At 43.1% G+C, this 24676-nt stretch overlaps 1 protein-coding gene across 1 annotated transcript in view; it reads right to left on the minus strand.

Moving 5' to 3' along the window:
• The window catches only part of kif19 (kinesin family member 19), a 67955-nt gene that overhangs the window by 8323 nt on the left and 34956 nt on the right, over positions 1 to 24676 (minus strand). The window contains exons 3-9 of the mRNA XM_056297522.1: positions 10789 to 10899; positions 10534 to 10621; positions 8609 to 8745; positions 4139 to 4264; positions 3637 to 3831; positions 696 to 842; positions 442 to 564 (exon numbers count right to left, since the gene is read on the minus strand). Coding sequence (XP_056153497.1) covers positions 442 to 564; positions 696 to 842; positions 3637 to 3831; positions 4139 to 4264; positions 8609 to 8745; positions 10534 to 10621; positions 10789 to 10899 — 927 coding nt within the window. The remainder of the gene's footprint in view (positions 1 to 441; positions 565 to 695; positions 843 to 3636; positions 3832 to 4138; positions 4265 to 8608; positions 8746 to 10533; positions 10622 to 10788; positions 10900 to 24676) is intronic.

Consider the following 24676-nt stretch of genomic DNA (forward strand, 5'->3'; position numbering starts at 1 on the left):
GAGGTAACACGGAGATTCGAACCAGCAATCCCCATGTTGGTAGGCAATGGAATGGACCGCTATGCTACCCGGACGCCCAACACAAACTTTTTTAGTGGTTCACTTCATGAAAACTTATAAAACTAGGTCTACTGATGGAAAAAGTATTAATTCAAAATGTGATATCCCTTTTAACGTGGCCCCATTTTACATTATGTGTATTATGCGTATCATGTCTTTATGCATGCTCAGTAATCCAGGTAAGGAAATCACAGAAAGTTGAATCAGTTCATCTGGACACAACAGCTCAACGTCTCCGTCTACTCCCATTAAACATTATGTCCCGATGAATTGATCCAACTTTCTGTGATATTGTGTGTGTCATATTCTGCTGTGTGCAAGGTCATTAAAACAGATGAGCTGCCAAAAGATGACAGTGAATATGATGCCTTTTCAACTCACCCGTGTACGAATGCTTTTGGCACGGTCTGCATATGTCAGCGTGTTTCGAGACTCCTCAAAAGCCAGGGAGGCAGGGCTGATATGGGCTATCATGACAGTACGGCTGTTACCGCCAAGCGAGTCCTGTCGGTTGAAGGTATCAAAAGATGAAAAACATAAATGCAAAAAAACCCCCAAAAAACAAAAAAGCAAGACAAAACAAAAAACAGCATATTTGATGAGCGAGGAAGTTTGTCTTTTATTAACTGCCATACCTTCAGCAGGCGAGTCAGCTTACTGTCCCGGTAGTTGACGTACTTGTTTCCGTTTTTGTCGCTCAGAGCGTTGATGCAGTTCCCCAAAGCCAGGAGGGAGCGGTTGATGTGGGCCCCCTCTTTCAATCGCTGACCTCTGTTCTGAGTCTGTTGGAAACCAAGAGAGGGGAGAGAGAAAGAAAGAAAGCTATTTCTCATTTTTTTCTCTACTCAGTGAAGACCTTTTTTTTTTCTAGGCTGTTTCTTTCAGAGGAGATGGCCGGCATCCAAGAGACCCACAGAGACTCTTCCACTCTTGGCCAGCAGATTGCACCTGACATTACCTTTCATCCGTCTGAGCAATTAGCCAAATCAGCCAGTCAGTAGCCTCTTTCAGCTAGAGAAAAAACACTGTTCATCCGCTGCATAGACTGCCCCTCTTAAGTGGCAGAGGACATTTCCTCAGTGGCCTTTTAACCCACTCTCTGTTCTCTTCTTTTAAAAATCAAGACCCCATGTTTGGTAGTAATGTCTTATTAACCTTTCAGACAGCCTCCGTGGTCAATCAGCGCTCTCATCCAGTGACTTTTTGAATGTTATTTTCGTGGTGTGGAGGGACATGATGTTAACACTGTTAACATGAGTTAGAGTGACAAGCCATTCATCATGAACAGCTGGCCCGCCACAAGGTCAGCCTCAACCTGGAAACTGCACGGAACTATAAATGTCAACACCAGGAATTGGTAGCATACAAGAAAAGGAGGTAAAACTAAGCCAAGAATTAAGACATTTACTAAAAATGCTTTTGGTGACAGATACTGTCTGGGGGAGCGTCTCTCTGGGTACCACATAAAAGTTTATTGGCATGACTACAGCTGTAATACTGTCAACAAAGTGACTAACACCATGTAACGGTGCCATAATATGTTACTGGCCCTGTAATCACATCCAATGGAGGAACCACTGAACAGCTTCTGTATTCCTGATGAATAATCAAATACAAGAGGTTGAGCAATAAATGCAAAAAAATAAATAAAAATAAAAATAAACACATAAACAAATACACAAATACAAACTTTGTTCATTGTGGCGACCAACAACCAGGAGAGGGGGTGGGGTAGCATCTTCATTCAACGGATTTAACAAACTGTGATGGGATACAAATATATTACTTATCACAATATCACTAATCAATCAATCACTCAATCAATCACTGATCCTTATCATTTTGGTTCCTATGGGTACAATAACATTTTAGTTAATACTAAGTCCTTGGCTCAAACTCACTGTTATAGGTGATGAACAATATTGAATATTGACTGTAGTTTCACCAGTGTGCTGAGTATTGAGTTTGCCAAATCGCTTCTGACACGATGTCGAGCCAGCATTAAATGTCCACAATGGTTTCAGAGCGAGCGCCAGAAGTAACTTCCCTCCTCAGTTAAATCAAACAAAAACACTGAGACTGAGGTGAAAGAGGAAAAAAGAGCTTGTTTATCGAAAGGTTATTGCATTCCCTCAAATGTCTTTATTAACGCCTCCCGAGGGTTTATAGGATTTTCATTACTCATAGCAGTGAATTACTCATCTGGCAGCATGCCAGTGGAAGCTAAGCAGGTATGGGCTTGGCTAGTATTTGGATGGGAGACCTCCCAGGAAAACTGAATTGCTGCTGGAAGTGGTATTGGTAGGCCAAGTAGGGGGCAGTCTTCCCTCTGGTCCTAATAAAAGCAACAACAAAAAAAAAATGTTCCCATGCCCCACTGCAGTGATGGGGACACTGTGGTGTAGGAGATGCCGTTCTTCAGATGAGCCATTAAACCGAGGTCCTGATTCACTGTGGTCATTAAAGATCCCATGGCACTTATCGCAAAGAGTAGGGGGTCCCCCAGTGTCCTGGCAAAATTCCCAACCTGGATCTCTCCATCTGGTCACCTAATCATCCCCCTGTGTATCTCGCTCAACGATTCCTCCCTCTTCACTTGAAGCTGATGTGTGGCGAGTGTTTTGGTGCGAAATGGCTGCTGTGCATCACCCAGGTGGGTGCTAAGCATTGGTGGTGGTTGAGGTGTTTCCTCCTTTAATGTGAAGCGCTTTTGGGTATCAAGATAAAGCGCTATATAAATGTAATTTATCAAAATCCAGATGAATAGTGGCAAAACATTGCTGCCCTGAGTAAACAATGTCTGGTGGAAAGAAGCCCTCAGCAGTGGTTTTCAAACTATGGGTCGAGACCCACAAGTAGGTCATGGCATAAACACAATTTGTTTAGAGAGAGATGAAAAAAATACACATTTATTTTCTTTTTCATCATCAAATATCTTTTTCATTTAAATAAAAAGAAAAGATTAATTCTATTATCCTTTCTGAGTTTATGAAAGCAATGCAATGATTTAATTGTATTCCAAAACAGCGCTAATGTTCAATGTTGACATGCCTCGTCTGTTTCATTTGATAATCAGTAATTTGTGTCTGATGACTGAAAAGGAGAATACTGTCATCAATGAACGATGTAGAGAGGATTGTTAACTGCTTTTTAATCTTGCTTTTTCATGTTTAATGAGAATTTATTGCTTATTTTAATGCACAAAATATTCAGTGGGACCTAGGACAAAACATGTGGGTCACAGTGTGAAAAATGTGGGTCACCCCTGATATGCACAGAGAGCTCACTGGACTTACAGTGTATGTGTACACACGTACACAAACAAGCACAAAAAGCGGCTGGTAAATAATGAGCATAGGAGACAAAGTTTAACTGAACCTGATAGAAAACTATGGTGGAGTAAAAAATGACCAGAGTAGATAAGCACACCTGCCCACACACTCGCATACACCCACAAACACCAAAAACACCCATGTATTTATAAATGATCGGATAACAAGACATCCGCCAAACACATCTGACCTCCACCATTTGTACTAACCAACCGCGCACATGTGTAAAGATGCACAAACAAACCTGCGCTGCCCGTTCGGAGCCTGCCAGGTCGATCATGAAAAGGCGTGCGAAGCGGACCTCCTGCAGGACGTCTCGGCAGCGGCTCTGCTGCTTGACGGCCACCTGCAGCACAGCATGGGAGCGGGACGACGTCTGATTGGCCGCAGTGGGCTCCTGGGTGCGTTGTTTGTTGCCCTTCATCAGTAGTTCCATGATCTGGTGCATACAAACCCGCACAATGCTCAGTTATGGAAGAGACAGCTGACATTGTCCAAAAATTGGTTTCTTGGTTGTGTAACTGTCAAAATGAGTGGTAGTTGCAAAATGAACCTGTAAAGTGATGTGATGGGGTTTTTCGGATGAAAATGAGAGGTCATATGTGCCACTTGAAGTGATCTGGCTTAGTGTGAGTGTAATTGTGTGTGTGTGTCTGTGTGTGTGTGTGTGTGTGTGTGTGTGTGTGTGTGTGTGTGTGTGTGTGTGTGTGTGTGTGTGTGTGTGTGTGTGTGCGCGCGCGACTCACCTCACGGGCATTGATGGTAGACACCTCAGTGATGCCAGCAACTTGTATCACTCCCTTTGAGTCTTCTCTCAGATCCAAAAACCCCGAGGATGGGTTCAGCAGGTCACGGATCATCTCATTGTAGATCTAAGCAGACAGGGATGGGAATGGACAGGGAGTCAGCTATGGAGAAGACACTTTCACTTGCTTTGAAACTGTGTCTGAGAGGTAGTGAGGTAGATAACACATAATAAAAAAATCAAATGAAGATCCATGAAGCAGCTGAAAACACCTCAACCAAATATCAGCTGAATGCAAAGACTTTGTCGATCTGCACTGCAGATCCGAGGAGTCCTCCAGAATCAAGGTCCTTTATTGTTACAGCCCATTATACAAGTGTAAGAGAGTAAAATTGTGTTTTGGCTCCTCAACACTGCAGCAACAATAGCAATAAAATAACAAAATAAAATAAAAAAAGCAGTAATAATAATAAATAGTGTGCGGTGTATGTAAGGTGCTGTGTGTGTGTAGGCTCTGCCTTAATAAATGCATATGTGTGTGTAGTTGTTTGCATATTTGTGTGTGTTTGTGCTTGCCAAGCTACGTGTGTGTGTGTGTGTGTGTGTGTGTGTGTGTGTGTGTGTGTGTAAAGTGATGCTGTCCTTGAATAAGAGGTATGTTTCTCCAAGTTACTTTGAAATCAGACATGGAGTGCAGAGGGTTTGTTGTTTTTTCTTCAGGGTTGGATGCTTTCTACACACATCAAAACCCGATATTTGAACATTAACAACTACTTCCCGGCCGCTCTTTATTTAGAAACTTGTTAGATGACAGACTGCCATCCGCCAATGTAAGTGCAATGTCAGTTCTCTCAGGGAAATTAAGTTTCAAACAGTTTTTTGGGGGTTTTTTTTAGGACGGCAGTGTCACTTCCAATGATGTTAAAGTACAACCCACTCTTTCCACATGAAAGACTGATGAAAGAATTCGACGTCTGAGAAGAGACCACCATTCCACAGACAGGGAAACCCTGGGAGGTTCGAACTCGGTCAACCAGCCGGTTTAGCTCTCCATGCTTCCAAACCCGAGCCACTACCGCCAAGACAGAAGTGCATTTATTGACCCTGGCAAAAGCGCATTAATTCATTTATTTTCTCCACAACTAGTCTTTCATGGAAGCCGGGGGTTGAAAGAGCCACTTTCTCCCATTAAATGTCCAAGAGCAGGGTAATAAAACTAGAGCAAATGCGCAAGTGTAGGGAAGCGGATGTTACTGTGTCCAGTGAGCAGCAAAGTTTGAGTCTGTGCACATTGAATGTGTGCACATGCACAGGCAGGTGTATGTTTGCATACCATAATGGTGTTTGTTGTTTGTGTTTGTGTGCACGTGCGTTTCAGAGACTGCACACGTGACGGAGAGTGTTGGTTTATAAAAAGGAGAAAGGGAGCAGATGTGCGCATCGTCAGCGAGGTTGTAAAATAGCATTTATCCTCTTCGCGGTGGGCGGGCTGGAGATGGCTCCCTGGAAACAGCAAACACGCACATGACACACTCAGGTCTCGGGTCTGGATTTAAACTTAGGCCTTCTGCACAGCGAAGGTCAACCCACAAAGTCAGACATTCATAGTAGACTTGAACAACGGTGTCAGTCACTGAGCATAACAGTGCGTTGCATTGAAAATACAGACTGCCGTTTCCATTTCTCATAGAAACCCTCCTATTAACAAGTATAATCAAACAAAACTTGTCTGGGAAAGGTGCAATGTGTTTTCATGTTTGTGCTATTTAACGGCCATAATCTGTGTCAACGCACTTTCTTATTTCTTTTCCATTTCCTGTTTCACTCGAAAAGACAGCCTGAACATTTTCAAATAAATCTGATTCATTCCTCTTTTATGCAATCTGCCAAGTTTTGTCAGGATTTCATTGAGAAGATGGTCTATTATGGTATGAACTACAGGGGAGCCAGGGGGAACTTGGCTCCTCTTAATAAGACATGAGCTCCCCCAAAAACATAATTTCCATCCATCCATCCATTATCTGAACCGCTTATCCTGCTCTCAGGGTCGCAGGGATGCTGGAGCCTATTCCAGCAGTCATTGGGCGGCAGGCGGGGAGACACCCTGGACAGGCCGCCAGGCCATCACAGGGCCAACACACACACACACACACACACACACACACACACACACACACACACACACACACACACACACACACACACACACACACACACACACACACACACACACACACACACACACACACACACACATATTCATACTTAGGGACAATTTAGTATGGCCAATTCACCTGACCTACATGTCTTTGCACTGTGGGAGGAAACTGGAGCCCCTGGAGGAAACCCATGCAGACACGGGAAGAACATGCAAACTCCACACAGAAGACGACCTGGGACGACCCACCAAGGTTGGACTACCCCGGGGCTCGAACCCAGTACCTTCTTGCTGTGAGGCCACCGCGCTAACCACTGCGCACCGTACTGCCCGAAAACACAATTTGTATTTTTTTCAGGGGGGTGGCAAGGCGATCTCTGAATAATCTATGACATGCTATTTTTGCATGTGTAAAATTAGGCTATTATCGATGTATATGATTCATGCATGAGGGTGATTCATCACTAATTCACTTTAATAAAGATAGTGGCATGCATGATATTCTTAACATCGCCATCGAAGCGTGGCGGCGTAATAACTCACTTCAACTCAAAGCTCAGAAAAAACAAAAACAAAAAAAACTTTCTTAATCATAGGCTGTTTTGCTAGTCGGCCTATCCATGTCTTCTTTGTGCCGATAAACTATAGAACAGAGAACATCACTCTGCAGTACTGCCTTAGCTGGCTGTGTTGTATCGTACTGTGATGTTTGGTTTTGATACCCGTGTGGAGGTTTGATGTGGTTATTATCCCCACCATTTGGTAGCCTGGAGGGGATATTACCTTTGGTCGTGCGCGCGCATGTGTGTGTGTATCTTTCTGTAGATAATCTCACCTACTACTGGACCTATTGGAATAATATTTTTTGTGCACAGTTATGTCTGTATGATCAAGAACCTCTCGTGGTTGCCATGATTCAAAACCTTTGATAAGCGTTTGTTCTCACTACTGCCACTCCCTCTCTTCATTCTCTCTCTAGTTTGCTCGACCGCCGCTGTGCTCTGTCGCTGCCCGATCAGTCAACAACTATTGCATGTCTATATAGCATGTCAATCTTCCATTGTATAAATGACTTGTAATTTTGATTTAGATTGTATTATTCATGTGTGTTTGGCTAATTTAATTAGCCTTGTGCTAGCTTCAACAGGGCTTTGTACATGCTGGTCTCGTGGGTTAATAGGCAGCATGGAATGGTTGGATTTTAATGGCATCTCCTCGTAGGTAATGCGACGTTTTGTAGTGTTTCATGTGTAGTTTTATACACACACACACACACACACACACACACACACACATATATATATATATATATATACACTGCTTTGGTTATAACAACAAGATGTCTTCTTATGATTCAATGGAGGCAGCTAACTATGATTTTTCTTTTTCACAGCAATACCATCAACTGTGTCCATAAAGCCCTGCCCCAACTATGTTCAAATTATTGGATATATTCTAGCTAGATAGCTAATCTAGTTAGTAAAGTACCACCTTACCAAGTAAGGTTATGGTAAGGTCAGATGCTTTCGCTGACGTAAACTGGGATGTTAGGTTAAGTTTCCTAACGCTAACGTTATTTAGTTGTATCTGTATTTTTGCTGTAGTTGGTTGTTATTCTACTATAGCAAACACACAAGTTGTAAGACGCTTTCTCTCCAGTTGAATAGAATGAACACTGCTGCCAACGTTGCAAAACTAGCATTTCTCTCAGGCACTTCTGAAGGCACTTTCAGAGGGCCTAGTTGGCCCAACGAGTCTGAGGTGGTCGGGGTTAATAAGCATACAATTCTCCAGATTTAATAAATTCTTCCAAGTGTAAAGTCCAAAGTCCAACATTTAGCATTTGAGTTATATATTCATTTCTCAACCTCGATTTAAGATACAATATAAATATAATAGAGATATAATAATATAAGATATAATATAAATATTTAATAATAATGAAGTCATTTTGTATTCCCTTTTTACTCAGAAATGTGTATGAGAATGAGCAAGTCAAGAATATAAAGTCAGAAAAAGCCTGTTAGATAAATGAGTAACCTGCTTCAGTATTATGGTTCTTATGGCGTTTTGGATGACACTGCAGGGCAACAGTCCCCATGGAGATATCCAAACACTCTTGCTTTAACAGCAACAGGACTTCTTGACCCTAAAAAAAGCTGTTGTTTCATTTTCCCCGTGTCCAATTTCATTTCCTGTTGTTGCAAACACTAGTCTGTGAAATTGCTCCCAAAAAGCTGCCAAATATGTTCCTTAAAAGCCTGGTGTGTGTGTTGGTGAAGCATTAGGAAATATTCAGCAGAGCATCCTAACCTCTAGATAAGACATGGAGACGCTGTACTGCATGTCATCGCTGGTCTCCTCGATGGCACGGAACAGGTCATTCATTGTCCGCACATAGATCCCAGGCTCCTTGTCTGTCCCCAACATGGTGTACGTCTTCCCACAACCTTAAAACAGAAAACAAAACACTATTGATTAGAGATAGGCCATATACTGATATAATATTGGTACTGTGAGATGAGACTAGATATCGTCTGAGGTTTTGGATATCGTAATATGGTTTTTGTCATTCCCTGGTCTTGAAGGCTGCATTACAGTAAGGTGATGTAATTTTTTGAACTTATCAAACTGTTTTACCTGAATGAAATGAATCATGAATGTCTACCTGGTTGGTCATGATATCCTAATCTGATTGATAATTACTAACGATCATTTCTCAAAATTTTCTTCATGTGTCACTACCTTATGAAAGCATCGATAGTTATCTCCAAAATATTGTCACATTATTGATATCAAGGAATTCAGTCAAAATATTGTGATATTTGATTTTGTCACTATCGCACACATAGATTACTAAATTACTCAATTAAATGCCCCCCCTTTCTCCCTTATTGTATCCGGCCAATTACCCCACTCTTCTGAGCCGTCCCGGTTGCTGCTCCACCCCCTCTGCTGGTTCGGGGAGGGCTGCAAACTACCAGATGCCTCCTCCGATACATGTGGAGTCGCCAGCTGCTTCTTTTCACCTGACAGTGAGGAGTTTCACCAGGGAGACGTAGCACGTGGGAGGATCACGCTATTCCCCCCAGTTGCCCCTCCCCCCCGAACAGGTGCCCTGACCAACCAGAGGGGATGCTAGCGCAGTGACCAGGAAACATAACCACATCCAGCATCCCTCCTGCAGACAGGGCCAATTGTGTCTGTATGGACACCCGACCAAGCCGGAGGTAACACGGGGATTCGAACCGGCGATCTCCATGTTGGTAGGCAATCGAATAGACCGCTACACTACCCGGATGCCCTAAATTAAATGTTTAATTACAATTTTGAAAGACGACTGTGTCAAACTAAACCACACTAAAGTGATGTAAAAACGAAACCCCATTCTGAACACAATAACCTAAATGAATAGTATGATCTGTGCAAAGATGAGGCATTTATTTGCCAATGCAGTCCTAGTAAAAGATTATAGCCATAAACCAGGCTTAACTTTGGTCTTCTTTTAAGTCAAACCTCTTGAGTTTAAGACACTGCATGTTTTACAGGAGAACATGTGTATGTGCACACACTCAAACGCAAACTAAAATATGCATGTAAAAATCCCTGTATTTAATTCTCCATAAGAGCTGATTAAGGGCACCGTGTCTGTTAACAAACACGGATAAGTTGGGAAGTAGTAAAGGTGCTACTTTTAAGAAACTGCGTACTCTAATATACAGTGTTTTTCTTCTCCTTGACAGATGTTCTCAACTGAATCATGTCCTCCTCACTTCCTGTCAAAGCCAGGCTGATAGGCAAATTACAGGCTGCTGCTTTTCACCAAAACACTGGGAGGTGGTATATGAGTCATCTTTCCAATCCGACGTATGATGAGCTTGAAAACGGGAAAGATGAGATATTAAAAAAAAAAAAATCACTGCCACTGATTATTTGAGAGAAAAGTGTCATTTCCTACAGGTGTACTGACTGGCTGATTAAAATAGGTGCTAGCCAGAAATTGGTAATGGAACATAATGGATTCAGTAGATGGGTAATAGACATCTATTTACACAGTATGTTATGAGGCCTAAAAATAAAAGCAACTCAGATATTTGGGCCTGGCTGGAACAGGAGAAAGAGTGATATAACAAAGGCTGTTTGCATTTAGTCTCACACACACACACACACACACACACACACACACACACACACACACACACACACACACACACACACACACACACACACACACACACCTGTAGGTCCGTAGGCAAACACTGTGGCATTGTAGCCTGATATGAGGCCTTCAATTAGCCCCTTTGTTGTAGCCCGGTAGACTTCCTCCTGTGTAAGGCCAACAAAACACAGTTAACAGGTTTAAGTGACAATCGGACATAGAGATACATTCAAAAGTAAAAGAACATAGAAGACAGACGACAGACAATTTGTATTTAGTTTTTATATCAAATTTAGGTGACATTTCTTCATCCAATTTCCTGCCAGGCACAAACCTGATTGGCCAAGTAGTCAAATGCCACGTCAAACATGTACGTCTTCTCTCTGGAGCGGTTGGCACGCAGAATGTCGTCTGGGTCCTCCATCGGGTCCATAAGAACCACCATCTGGAGAGGAAAAGGATGGGGAAAAAAATGCAAATACTGGTCAGAAAAATCAGTAAGAATAGTAGCAGTGACTAAGAAATCTACAATCCCCGCGGGATTTTGTTTTGTCCTGTTATGTTGCACCATCTTGTGGTAGACTACACTAACAAGTTTAGGATAAAACACACCAGAACATGTCAGTGTGATTTTTTTATGTGTGTGTGTTTTTTTTGTTTGTTGTTGTTTTTTTTTCTATTTTATTACGGAAAAGGTTACAAAACCATCTCTGAAGAGTTTGGACTCCACCAATCTACAGTCAGACAGATTGTCTACAAATGGAGGAAATTCAAGACCATTGTTACCCTCCCCAGGAGTGGTCGACCATCACAGATCACTCCAAGAGCAAGGTGTGTAATAGTCAGCCAGGTCACAAAGGAACCCAGGGTAGCTTCTAAGCAACTAAAGGCCTCGCTCACACTGGCTAATGTTAATGTTCATGAGTCCACCATCAGGAGAACACTGAACAACAATGGTGTGCATGGCAGGGTTGCAAGCAGAAAGCCACTGCTCTCCAAGAAGAACTTTGCTGCCTGTCTGCAGTTTGCTAAAGATCACATGGACAAGCCAGAAGGCTATTGGGAACATGTTTTGTGGGCGGATGAGACCAAAATAGAACTTTTTGGTTTAAATGAGAAACGTCATGTTTGGAGAAAGGAAAACACTGCATTCATGCATAAGAACCTTATCCATCTGTGAAACATGGTGGTGGTAGTATCATGGTTTGGGCCTGTTTTGCTGCATCTGGGCCAGGACGACTTGCCATCATTGATGGAACAATGAATTCTGAATTATACCAGCGAATTCTTAAGGAAAATGTCAGGATATCTGTCCATGAACTGAATCTCAAGAGAACGTGGGTCATGCAGCAAGACAACGACCCTAAGCACACAAGACGTTCTACCAAAGAATGGTTAAAGAAGAATAAAGTTAATGTTTTGGAATGGCCAAGTCAAAGTCCTGACCTTAATCCAATCGAAATGTTGTGGAAGGACCTGAAGCGAGCAGTTCATGTGAGGAAGCCAACCAACATCCCAGAGTTGAAGCTGTTCTGTACGGAGGAATGGGCTAAAATTCCTCCAAGCCAATGTGCAGGACTGATCAACAGTTACCAGAAACGTTACCAGAAATGTTTAGTTGCAGTAATTGCTGCACAAGGGGGGGGGGGGGTCACAGCAGATACAGAAAGCAAAAGTTCACATACTTTTGCCACTCACAGATATGTGATATTGGATAATTACCTCAATAAATAAATGACCAAGTATAATATTTTTGTCTAATTTGTTTAACTGGGTTCTCTTTATCTACTTTTAGGACTTGTGTGAAAATCTGATGATATTTTCGGTCATATTTCTAAAGTGTTCACAAACTTTCAAGTACCACAATAATATATATATATATATCTATATATATATACACTACCGTTCAAAAGTTTGGGATCACCCAAACAATTTTGTGTTTTCCATGAAAAGTCACACTTATTCACCACCATATGTTGTGAAATGAATAGAAAATAGAGTCAAGACATTGACAAGGTTAGAAATAATGATTTGTATTTGAAATAAGATTTTTTTTACATCAAACTTTGCTTTCGTCAAAGAATCCTCCATTTGCAGCAATTACAGCATTGCAGACCTTTGGCATTCTAGCTGTTAATTTGTTGAGGTAATCTGGAGAAATTGCACCCCACGCTTCCAGAAGCAGCTCCCACAAGTTGGATTGGTTGGATGGGCACTTCTTTGAGCAGATTGAGTTTCTGGAGCATCACATTTGTGGGGTCAATTAAACGCTCAAAATGGCCAGAAAAAGAGAACTTTCATCTGAAACTCGACAGTCTATTCTTGTTCTTAGAAATGAAGGCTATTCCATGCGAGAAATTGCTAAGAAATTGAAGATTTCCTACACCGGTGTGTACTACTCCCTTCAGAGGACAGCACAAACAGGCTCTAACCAGAGTAGAAAAAGAAGTGGGAGGCCGCGTTGCACAACTGAGCAAGAAGATAAGTACATTAGAGTCTCTAGTTTGAGAAACAGACGCCTCACAGGTCCCCAACTGGCATCTTCATTAAATAGTACCTGTTAGAGCCTGTTTGTGCTGTCCTCTGAAGGGAGTAGTACACACCGGTGTAGGAAATCTTCAATTTCTTAGCAATTTCTCGCATGGAATAGCCTTCATTTCTAAGAACAAGAATAGACTGTCGAGTTTCAGATGAAAGTTCTCTTTTTCTGGCCATTTTGAGCGTTTAATTGACCCCACAAATGTGATGCTCCAGAAACTCAATCTGCTCAAAGAAGTGCCCATCCAACCAATCCAACTTGTGGGAGCTGCTTCTGGAAGCGTGGGGTGCAATTTCTCCAGATTACCTCAACAAATTAACAGCTAGAATGCCAAAGGTCTGCAATGCTGTAATTGCTGCAAATGGAGGATTCTTTGACGAAAGCAAAGTTTGATGTAAAAAAAAATCTTATTTCAAATACAAATCATTATTTCTAACCTTGTCAATGTCTTGACTCTATTTTCTATTCATTTCACAACATATGGTGGTGAATAAGTGTGACTTTTCATGGAAAACACGAAATTGTTTGGGTGATCCCAAACTTTTGAACGGTAGTGTATATATACACATATGTTTTTTTTTTAATCATAAAAAAATATATCGTTGCTCCTGAATTGTTGAACTCTTTTTTCTACATTGACGGTTTCATTGCAACATCCTGTGTATATATATGTGTGTGTGTGTGTGTGTGTGTGTGTGTGTGTGTGTGTGTGTGTGTGTGTGTGTGTGTGTCCTTCTGTCTTCCCCCTTATATATATATATATATGTATATATATATATATATAAAATCCAGTTAGTCAAGTAAATTCTCTATGAAACAGTACAAGCCTGTTTCATGCTATAGCGTCCCCCTGGCGAAACTCCTCACTGTCAGGTGGAAAGAAGCGGCTGGCGACTCCACATGTATCAGAGGAGGCATGTGGTAGTCTGCAGCCCTCCTTGGATCGGCAGAGGGGTTGGAGCAGCGACCGGGATGGCTCGGAAAATAGGGTAAATGGCCAAGTATAATTAGGTAGAAAAGGGGCGGGGGGAAGGTGGTTGAGAATGGCAGAGCTAAGATCCTGTGGGACTTTAAGTTCCAGACTGACAAGCAGGTGCTGGCTAACCAACCAGACATTGTGGTGGTCGACAAGGAACAGAAGACAGCAATGGCGATTGATGTAGCAATCCAAAGCGATGGCAACATCAGGAAGAAAGAGCATGAGAAGCTAGAGAAATACCAAGGGCTGAGGGAAGAACTAGATCGGATGTGGAAGGTGAAATCCACAGTAGTCCCAGTGGTAATAGGATCACTAGGGGCTGTGACCCCCAAACTCGGAGAGGGGCTCCATCAGATTCCAGGAACAACATCTGAGGTCTCTGTCCAGAAGAGTACAGTCCTAGGAACAGCTAAGATACTGCGCAGAACCCTCAAACTTCCAGGCCTCTGGTGGAGGACCTGAGCTTGAGAGAGACACATACCCCTCGAAAAAGGGTAATAGGGAGATTTTCATCTTTATATGTATGTACGCAACTGGAAAAGCATTCAAACTGTCTGCCCATCTGCAACTCTGTGATTCCTGCCTTTACAACAATAACAACCTGGCAACTAACCTACTTGACAAAGTTATTCGTGACATCTGAGAGAGTGATTGGCTTTATTAAGCACTTTCAAACAGAGCTTGGAGATGGATATGGAAATGTGATTGCTTGATATTTCTGTGTGGATGTGCATGAAAATATGTCCATTACAAAAAACAACAACAACATGGATTCTTGTCGTGCACAATGGAACGGAGGGCTTGGTGATTGACGTGTGTCCTTTCACGAACTACAACCCCACTGCCTTTCAAAACTGTCTATTATTAAACCACAGCTGCTCAAAGACCTACTCACAGCCAAACTCTGCACAAAATTGGCACGGCACGATGTCAAAAAAATAAATGCAATGATGTTGACTAAGCATTAAATTGAACTGAACGAAATTGGCTAGACAGGTTGTCAGCATCTGTGGGGGATGTTATTCACCTCATAAAATGGCGGGCTTGGATCACCTATTGTGCCACCAGTGAGAATTTAACTGGTAAATAGTTTACAGCTGTAAAATAAGTGAGCAAAGGCAACTCTTATAGCACAACTCAAGATCCCTGGGCCACAGAATACTACTACATGGGCCTCTGGGCATTCACCAGGGTATAAACTGCTCAGCTCTGTTCACCAGTGCAGAGTCTTCTGAGGTCTATTACACAACAGCAGTCGGCTTGTTTGATAGCCCCCTCAACCACTGAGCCGCTCACTTTGAAGCCCCTTTATTGAAATTCAAGAGGCGAGATCTGACTTTTAATACACTCAAAAAATTATAGAAAGAGGTTGGAGGTGGAGGGGGAGTACGACTGCAGGGGATGCAATCAACAAACAGAAGGGAGGATAGGGTGACGGAGTACAGGGGAGGGAGGAAAATGAGGGATGAATGAAGAGGTGCGGTCGGGGGGCGGCTTGCTCGACCCCCGTCCTGCTCTTTCCTGCGTATTTATCCTTTCATCAGAGATTATTCTTTTCATCGTTGTTTTTTTTTTGGGGGGGGTACAGAACAGTTCTTTCTTTCCTAGACGGAGAAGAGAAGGCATCATTGTGTTGGAGAGGGATGGAGAGCAGGTGAGGACAAGAAGCTGAGAGGACAGCTGTTGACACTGCAACAGATACTCTCCCCCTCTTCCTCCTCGTCACTTCCCGCTCCTCTTCTGTCTTTCCTCTGTGCACATTCCAGCTGCAATGACGTGCGAGTCCAGCTTGTATTTCACAGTATAGACATGATGATCGAGACAGATTCTGCTCTCGGTGTCCTGTGCGTCGGGCTGCGGCTCGGCAGAGCCTGCATTACCTAATTATCATTAGTTTCAAGTCACTTTGAGTTTGTCTTAAGGAGCCAAGGGGACAGACAGACAGACAGGTGGAAAGTCAGACAGACAGACAAAGAAAAAACATGGTTGACCATGATCTTAATGTACCTCAAGTGGCTTGCTGCAGTACAGTAGGCAAGCACCATGGCAGGGTAATGCCTGGCATGTACAGTGTGTGTGTGTGTGTGTGAGTGTGTGTGTGTGTGTGTGTGTGTGTGTGTGTGTGTGTGTGTGTGTGTGTGTGTGTGTGTGTGTGTGTACTGGGTGTTCCTTGAGAAAGCAGCTTCTACTTTCATTAGCACGCACCAGTATTTTCTTACATAGTTGCTTGGGCTGTGCATACTACAATAGGTATCTTTTAGTGTTTCTGGGTGTGTGCATACGCATGAGTGGCCACACACATTTAGGAAAATCATTAGGAGTGTTGATAACACCTCTAGTCCCATCTGTCACCTGTGTTACTTAAGTTACAGTGTCTACATTAGCCCCACCCTCAAACACCTACACAACAGCTGCTATTTGGAGAGATTATGCACCACTAATTTTCTTAAGTCGCCTTATAAGACTGAGAGCAGGGTGTCTACAATGGTGAAGGCTTGCTCAGTGGCATAGTAAAACAATGCTGAAGTATTGGGCTACACACGTGGGCACTTTGCATGGTATACACGCAGCATACTGTAAATGCATGCTGGTAATGCAATATCAAGCCTACAGAGGACCTCTTAGTTTTCAAGGAAGCTGCCAACAGAGGTGGCATTCAGACGAGGCAGTCTTCTGGGTTCAATAGAGATGCTTCTATAAGACAAACAGTCCGGAGTTGAATTATAGATCAGTGTCAACTTTATAGCTCTGATGTGGCTCCGGCCTGTAGTACACATTAGGAAGTACTGTTAAGAAACATGGTGGTCCCATGCATACCAGGAAGAAACCCACGCGTCACGCATTATCTTTCAAGTTCTCTCTTTATCTCTATTTCGCACACACACACACACACACACACACACACACACACACACACACACACACACACACACACACACACACACACACACACACACACAATACACATAAACACAAAGCAACTGAAACATCCTGTCAGCTGCAACCTACAAGTCAGGGCAAGCAGGGTGGGCATAGCCATAACTGACCACAAGGGTAGAGGCTTGCACACTCCCACGCTGTGCATGTTTATATATGTGTATATTTGTGTGTGTGTGTGTGCACGCACTTCACTAAGATAAGCGTCTGTGTGGGCCTGTGTGTTTTTACATTAAAACCTGCAGCCATGGGAAATTCTCTCAGCCGGTCATGATGCACTTAAGCGGAGCAGTCTGAACAGTTTGAAAAGGGAGGATGACCGGTCAGAGATTATTGTTTCCATGGGTGTCGAGCGAGTGGACAGCTGCACAGCAACCAACGACTATTGGTAAACGCGGCAGACGCATGTCACCCGATAAGATACTAAATCAGAATGTCACTCTAATAATTGAACTGGTGGTAACAAACCCAGTTTAGAAATTATTATGTAAAGTGCACAAACCACCATTGTTAATGAATAATCGGAGGATTGACTGAGACTAATGACACAATAAATAGACTGAGGGGGCAAACAAGTATGACTGTTTTAGTTGTCTGTCTTTCAACCTCTTGAAATATATCTTTCTACCGCCCTCTTTGCACAGAAAAACAAAAAACTCGCCCTTAGCGTCTGGGTAGCATAGCGGTCTATTCCGTTGCCTACCAACACGGGGATCACCGGTTCGATTCCCCGCGTTACCTCCGGCTTGGTTGGGCGTCCCTACAGACACAATTGGCCGTGTCTGCGAGTGGGAAGCCGGATGTGGGTATGTGTCCTGGTTGCTGCACTAGTATCTCCTCTGGTCGGTCGGGATGGGGCGCCTGTTCGGGGGGGGGGGGGGATAGCGTGATCCTCCCACGTGCTACGTCCCCCTGGTGAAACTCCTCACTGCCAGGTGAAAAGAAGCGGCTGGCGACTCCACGTGTATCAGAGGAGGCATGTGGTAGTCTGCAACCCTCCCCGGATCAGCAGAGGGGGTGGAGCAGCTACTGCGACGGCTCGGAAAAGTTGGGTAATTAGCCGGATACAATTGGGTTTTTTGGGGGGGGGAACTCGTCCTTTTTAACAACCATGTGGGCAGTCAGCTTTATTCCCATGATAGGCAATGATCATTTCACAACAGAAAGCTGCACCAGTGTGGGTGTGTGACAGCAATTCTCTAAAAAGTGCATTGTGTACTTCCTACACTGAGAGGTAGACGGTAATGGATAGATTGATTTAGACCCAGTGAGTGGATTACCATTTTCACTCTTAACCCTCCACAGATCAGACAAGATAAGAACATATAAGAGAAAATGGGATTTTACACAGAGTCAAGTTCAACACTAACAAGAACAAATCGTGGAACGATGTCAAGGTCAGATTTCCAAACAGGGAGTATATTGGCTTCTGCTAGTCTATCTGGTGGTGGCACATAGAAATCTTTCCCCTGACTGCTGACTAATTCATGGCTCCAAATGAAAGAGATGTCAGCTTGGACTCAAGCAGGCAACAGGCTTGACAGATTTGAGCAACACGAGGGGAAACGGAAAGCAATTTCCTGCTCGACAGCTTCGGTAAACGGGGTGTCATTTTTAGTAATTTTAATCATGCTGTCGTGAATCACAATGGACCTTACAGGCTGGAGTCCCTTCTCATCTGGATGTGGGGCAAAACTCAATTCAATTTGACCCTGGGGGCTGACAAAACAAATGGCCGGAGCGTAAATTTACACACTGTGACTCTGAAAAAAGGGGCTATTAAAATATTCATATCCTCACAAGGATCAGCCAAAGTCAAAACAACAGCTTGCTTATGTGGTGACATGAAACCAATTAGTGCAATGTCATTATCTAAATGCTATAAAAAACAGCAGGGTGCAGTGAAGCACCCTTATCCAGTACCTTTTGTGGTTGATAGGTTTCCTAATCAACGGGACCTACTGCTCTGCTCATTAAAGCAGCTAGCTTGACTTGCTTGGCTATCTCCCTGATTACAGCCCAGCTAGATCCCACCACGGATCCATAATTCAAAGCCTGGATGCGGTGTATTTTCACCTGCCAGCCCGTCTTGGCTGGCACCCTCCCGGTTCTCCCGACTCAGTCTGTTATCGAGGACCCGAAGGCAAACAACACCAAGATGAGCAACACAAGTCTGCAGTCAAGTCAGACATTAAGTCAAGTCAGATGCAAGTCCCATTCATGGGCACCAGTTTCATTACATCTAAACAGGGGTTTGGATCAATTATGGATCACCGATGAAATGACAAATGACTACTTAAAATCATATGAGAAGCCCGAGGAGTACCGTCACTTACTGGCAAAATAATTAGCAAAGTTTGATTCAGGGCAGTACTAATATAAAGATTTATTTCAACAGTAATGGTCATGTATTGTCCATAATATCATGATCGCCACTTCACCTTAAATATTAACGGAGCATTATGTTATGAGAGGCTCTTCTTTCTTATTCCTTTTGCCTGTGGGTTCAAGAAACATCCCTACATTCCTTCATTAAGAAACATTTAGCAGTTGAAAATAATTTACATGCCCACCATTTCTCATTGTACATTTTGAACAATTTGCCCACCAGATTGATGCCATACAACACACGTGTCAAAATTTCTGTAGATCTTGAGAGGTTTGGGTAACCTCTTTCTGGATCTGTCCCAGAAAGTCAAGACAGTCAAGAAGACAGAGTCCTTCTGATGCCAACAAGAGGATTATCGCCTCACTGGCACATGACAAAATCAGATTTAATGACTGAACAGGACCAAACCAATACACAGATGGACGCATAAACTCACATAGCTTAGAGGGGATGGAGAGTCAGTGAGAGAAAGGTACGACAGATAGATTGATGGCACAGACACACAGATATGCAGACAGATAAATATTGCAGATATAGATAAAAAGATATTAACCATGTTTCCAACCAAATGTTTATGTGCAAAATTTGTCACTTCGAATAAAAAAAGGTTGATGGAAATGGCAATCCATTCCATCCATCCATTATCCAAACTGCTTATCCTGCTGCCAGGGTCGCGGGGATGCTGGAGCCTATCCCAGCAGTCATTGGGTGGCAAGCGGGGACACACCCTGGCCAGACCGCCAGTCCATCACGGAAATATGTTGTCTCCCCATCAGGGAATCGAACCCTGATCTCCCCGCGTGACAGGCGTGGATACTTCACACAAACTTTTTTTTCACTCACTTGAGGTGGTTTAAGTGTTCGTTCTATGAAAAGAAATGCAATAAGTTGCCATGGAAACACATCTGCAGAATCAAGAATGAGATGTGCATAGAATTGAATCACATCAGCTGTTTATTTGTTGAAACTGGCCCATCTTTGTCATGGAGTCAAAGTATGGACATGTAGGGCTACGTTCAGGGTTTTATTCTGTTAAACAGATCTGATGGAAATGCACCTTAATTAGCATGTTTTTTTCACAGTAATTATTTGCTTGACATTTATTCAAAAGTGGATGGAGATATGACACAGTGACACATAGTGATGACAAAGGGGAAAAAAACAGAATTAAAAGGAGATTAAGGCCTATAAAACTGAGAGAGCTAATTTTCTTTCATCTTTTATCACGGCTGTGTTTGCTTTGGGGAATTTGTTCCCTTGTGTTAGTCAGAGTCAGAGTCATAGTGACTTCGACATGGCAAAGGCAATTTCTATTCATAATAAGAAGAGCACACTGAATTAGAAATAGAGTGTCAAAGATATCAAACCCCCTCCCTGCCTTTACGTCACGTTTTACTGCTTGGGTTTGTGTTTTGAATACAAAGTCAGCAAAAGGTAAAGTGTGTACTTTGAGAGTCTGCAGAGCTGAACTTTCATGAATCAGAAAGGATGATTATGTGTGTGTGTGTGTGTGTGTGTGTGTGTGTGTGTGTGTGTGTGTGTGTGTGTGTGTGTGTGTGTACATATGGCCACAGCGTTGCATGTGTGTTATGTTGTTTTTCCCAACAGACACCATCCACTGTGGTAACCGGCCATGCACAGATGTAGACACACACCCCACACTCCCAGCACCTGTCGCCATTAAACTAATGAGGAAGGATGTGGAAGTTGCACTGTAAAAATGATCCTTCTCAAGTCATTAAGTCTAGTATTGGGCTTTGAAACTGAAAAGCGAATCAGGTGAGGCATTCTACTGCTCCTTATGCAAATCAGCTTATGTCAAGAATTTTCTTGAATCAATATCTTGATACTAATCCATTACGAGTTTTGAGGTATCATCAGAGGTATCATCACTTGTTACATACTCAAAACCCAAATACTGCTGTGTTGGATGCAACGAATTACTCACAATATTATCTCAAACACATTGGTGGGTTGTTTTTTAACTTGTGTATAAGAAAACAAAATGACATAATTAGAAGACCATAAGTCTTCTGTTTGTTGAACTGAAGGGCATAAAACCTATTCAAATTCAACACCAATCAGCCAAAACATCAAAACCACTGACAGGTAAGTGAATAAAATTGATTATCTCGTTACAGTGGCACCTGTCAAGGGGTGGGCTATATTAGGCAGCAAGTGAACAGTCAGTTCTTGAAGTTGATGTGTTGGAAGCAGGAAAAATGGGCAAGCGTAAGGCTCTGAACGACTTTGACAAGGGCCAAATTGTGATGGCTAGACGACTGGGTCAGAGCATCTACAAAACGGCAGGTCTTGTGGGGTGTTCCCGGTATTGCAGTGGTCAGTACCTATCAAAAGTGGTCCATGGAAGGACAACCGGTGAACCGGCAACAGGGTCATGGGCACCCAAGGCTCACTGATGCACGTGAGGAGCGAAGGCTAGCCCATCCGGTCCGATCCCACACAAGAGATACTGTAACTCAAATTTGCTGAAAAAGTTACTGCTGGCTATGATAGAGAGGTGTCAGGACACAGTGCATCACAGCTTGCTGCGTATGGGGCTGTGTAGTTGCAGACCGGTCAGAGTGCCCATGATGACCCCTGTCCACCGCCGAAGGCAAAGCCGGTGGAGGCAGTGTGATGCTCTGGGCAATGTTCTGCTGGGAAACCTTGGGTCCTGACATTCATGTGGATGTTACTTTGACACCTACCACCTACCTAAACGTCATTGCAGACCAAGTAAGTACACCCCTTCATGAAAAAGGTATTCCCTGATGGCAGTGGCCTCTATCAGCAGGATAAATGTACCAAGCTCCACTGCAAAAATCTTTCATGAATGGTTTGGGGAACATGACAGAGTTCAAGGTGTTGCTCTGGCCTCCAAATTCCCCAGATCTCAATCTGATTGAGCATCTGTGGGATGTGCTGGAAAAAGAAGTCTGATCCATGAAGGCCCCACCTCGCATCTTACAGGACTTAAAGGATCTGCTGCTAACTTCTTGGTGTCAGATACCAGAGGACACCTTCAGAGGTCTTGTGGAGTCCATGCCTCGATGGGTCAGACCTATTTTGACGGCACATGGGGGACCTACACAAAATTAGGCAAGTGGTTTTAATGTCCTGGCTGATCGGTGTATATTCTGCTATATACACAGAGACAATATTGTCAGTGGGAAATGTAAGTTTCTTTTTTTTTTACAGCCAGAAAATTCACTTTCAAGATAGAAGGCTTTCAACCACCAGCAGCAAGCTGCTAATCAGACTTCCTGGGCTACCATCTGGGTATCTCTCTGAGGTCTGCTGAAAAGAAAGGGGACAGAGGCAGCAATTCACAACAAGGAGAGCCGCCAAGCAGCTGTCCCGTCGTGCACCGGGCTACAAAATGTGATGGGTGCACACACTCAATTGCACATTACATGCATGGCCAAAAGGGCTGATGGATTTTTCTGCAAAAGCAGGCATTAATGCCTGTTGCTGTTATGAATGCGGATCAAAATGTGCACAAATTACCACACACACACACACACACACAGACACACACACCCATACATAGAGGTCCCAGCAATGACCTTTAGCGGGCAATGCAATCAAAGCGTTGGAAAATCCAATAGGCCCAAAGACACTTGTTATCTGATAGAAATGCTCCTCAGCGTGTGCCTGCGTGTACCCCAACAATGCCGTATCCCGTTTCAGGGGCTCTCCATGATCAGAGGTGCTTGGCAGATCACAGTGTACCTGATACATGGTGCTTAGTTGCAACTCCTCAAGCTCTGTTCTTCCTCTGGGTTTACATAAGATGTCTGGCTGTGGCCATTAGCCTCCGTCTCTTTTTCTGGTGAATGACCGTGAGATCAACTAAACCAGACAAGGGTCATTGGAGATCACACTATAACCCACACGTACACTCATGCACACACACACACACACACACACACACACACACACACACACACACACACACACACACACACATACACATACACACACCTGGGATCCTTGACCACATAGGCAACAAAAGGTCTTGAGAGATCAAGAGGTGGCTACCTAAAGGAATTTTGCATTCTCATTTTTTTCCAGTCTTTCTTTTCTTTCTTGTTCTTTCTCTTACTTTCTTTTGCTTTTTCTTTCCTTATTTCACTCTTTCTTACTTTCGCGTTCTTTCTTTCGCTTCCTTTTTCTTTATCTTTTTTTCTTTCTTTTGCTCTTTCTTTCTTACTTTTGCTCTTTTTTCTTTCCATTATTTCTTTCTTTCTTTCTTTCTTTTTTCTTTCTTTCGCTCTGTTTCTCTTGCTTTCTTTTTTTCGCTCTTTGGAGAGATTTGACAAGCAGCATCTTGAGGAGGGCAGCTGGTCTGGGTTTAGACACTACATTGTTTTTAACTGATTTAAGTTTTTTAAAACTATGTGAATTACCTCCTTTTTATCAAGCACTTTTTAAGACATGGAATTTATCTAAATGGAAGAGAATGGAGCCTACAAGCTCTTTGCGCTGGCTATTGGAAGAGCCAATATTATCAACCATATTAATTAACAATATTAATATTATTAATGGGGCCAGAGTGGATGTTCAGGACAGCACAGCACCAGGTCTCACCAGCATGCTATGCACCACTGGAGCGGTCACTCTGAGGAGAATAGCGGATGTAGCCGATCCTGGACTGACCAACACCCAGGCCGTGGCTTCTCTTCTCGGGGAGAGATCTATTCGACAGACCAGGAACATGTTAAATATGTGGATTGAGAGACTGACGGAGGAGGAGTTAATGATGCTGCAGGGGTACAGTGGTGGAGTGGACACTCCTGATGATAATGATCCTTTTCCAGAGCTGTTTTCTTTTTCCCTTCAAAATCTGGATGGATTCTCAGGACGCCTATTAAACGTAATGGACTGCAAATATGTGAACTTGTACAGAGTTAAAGGAAAAACTGTATATGATTGTTGTGTGAAAGCTTTGAACAAATGTAAACTGGGTGGGAGAGTTGAAAATGTGGAGACCACAACAAGATGTGGGCAGTGGGGTGAAACCAGTATGGAGGATTTTATACAAACCACCTCTAAAGAAATGGACTGGTGATTTACAATGGGGAATTCTCCATGGTGCCATCGCAGTGAATAGTTTTATCTCTGTGATCAACCCCACAGTTTCAGAGAATGTCCATTTTGTGGTGAAGTAGAGCCTGTTTTTCATTGTTTTTAAAGATGCAAAAAACTGCAGCCTTTTTAACGCACTGAAGAATGTTTTTAGACGGTTTGGTGAGAGGTGGTCTAAGACAGTCTTCATTTTGGGAGTTGGCTACAAAAAAATCTGACGCCTCCAAGTGGCAACTTCTAAATCTGGTAGTAGGGGAGGCCAAACTGTCCATCTACAGTAGCAGGAA

Source organism: Lampris incognitus, chromosome 17 (genome assembly GCF_029633865.1).
Source record: "Lampris incognitus isolate fLamInc1 chromosome 17, fLamInc1.hap2, whole genome shotgun sequence".
Classification (NCBI taxonomy): Eukaryota; Metazoa; Chordata; class Actinopteri; order Lampriformes; family Lampridae; genus Lampris; species Lampris incognitus.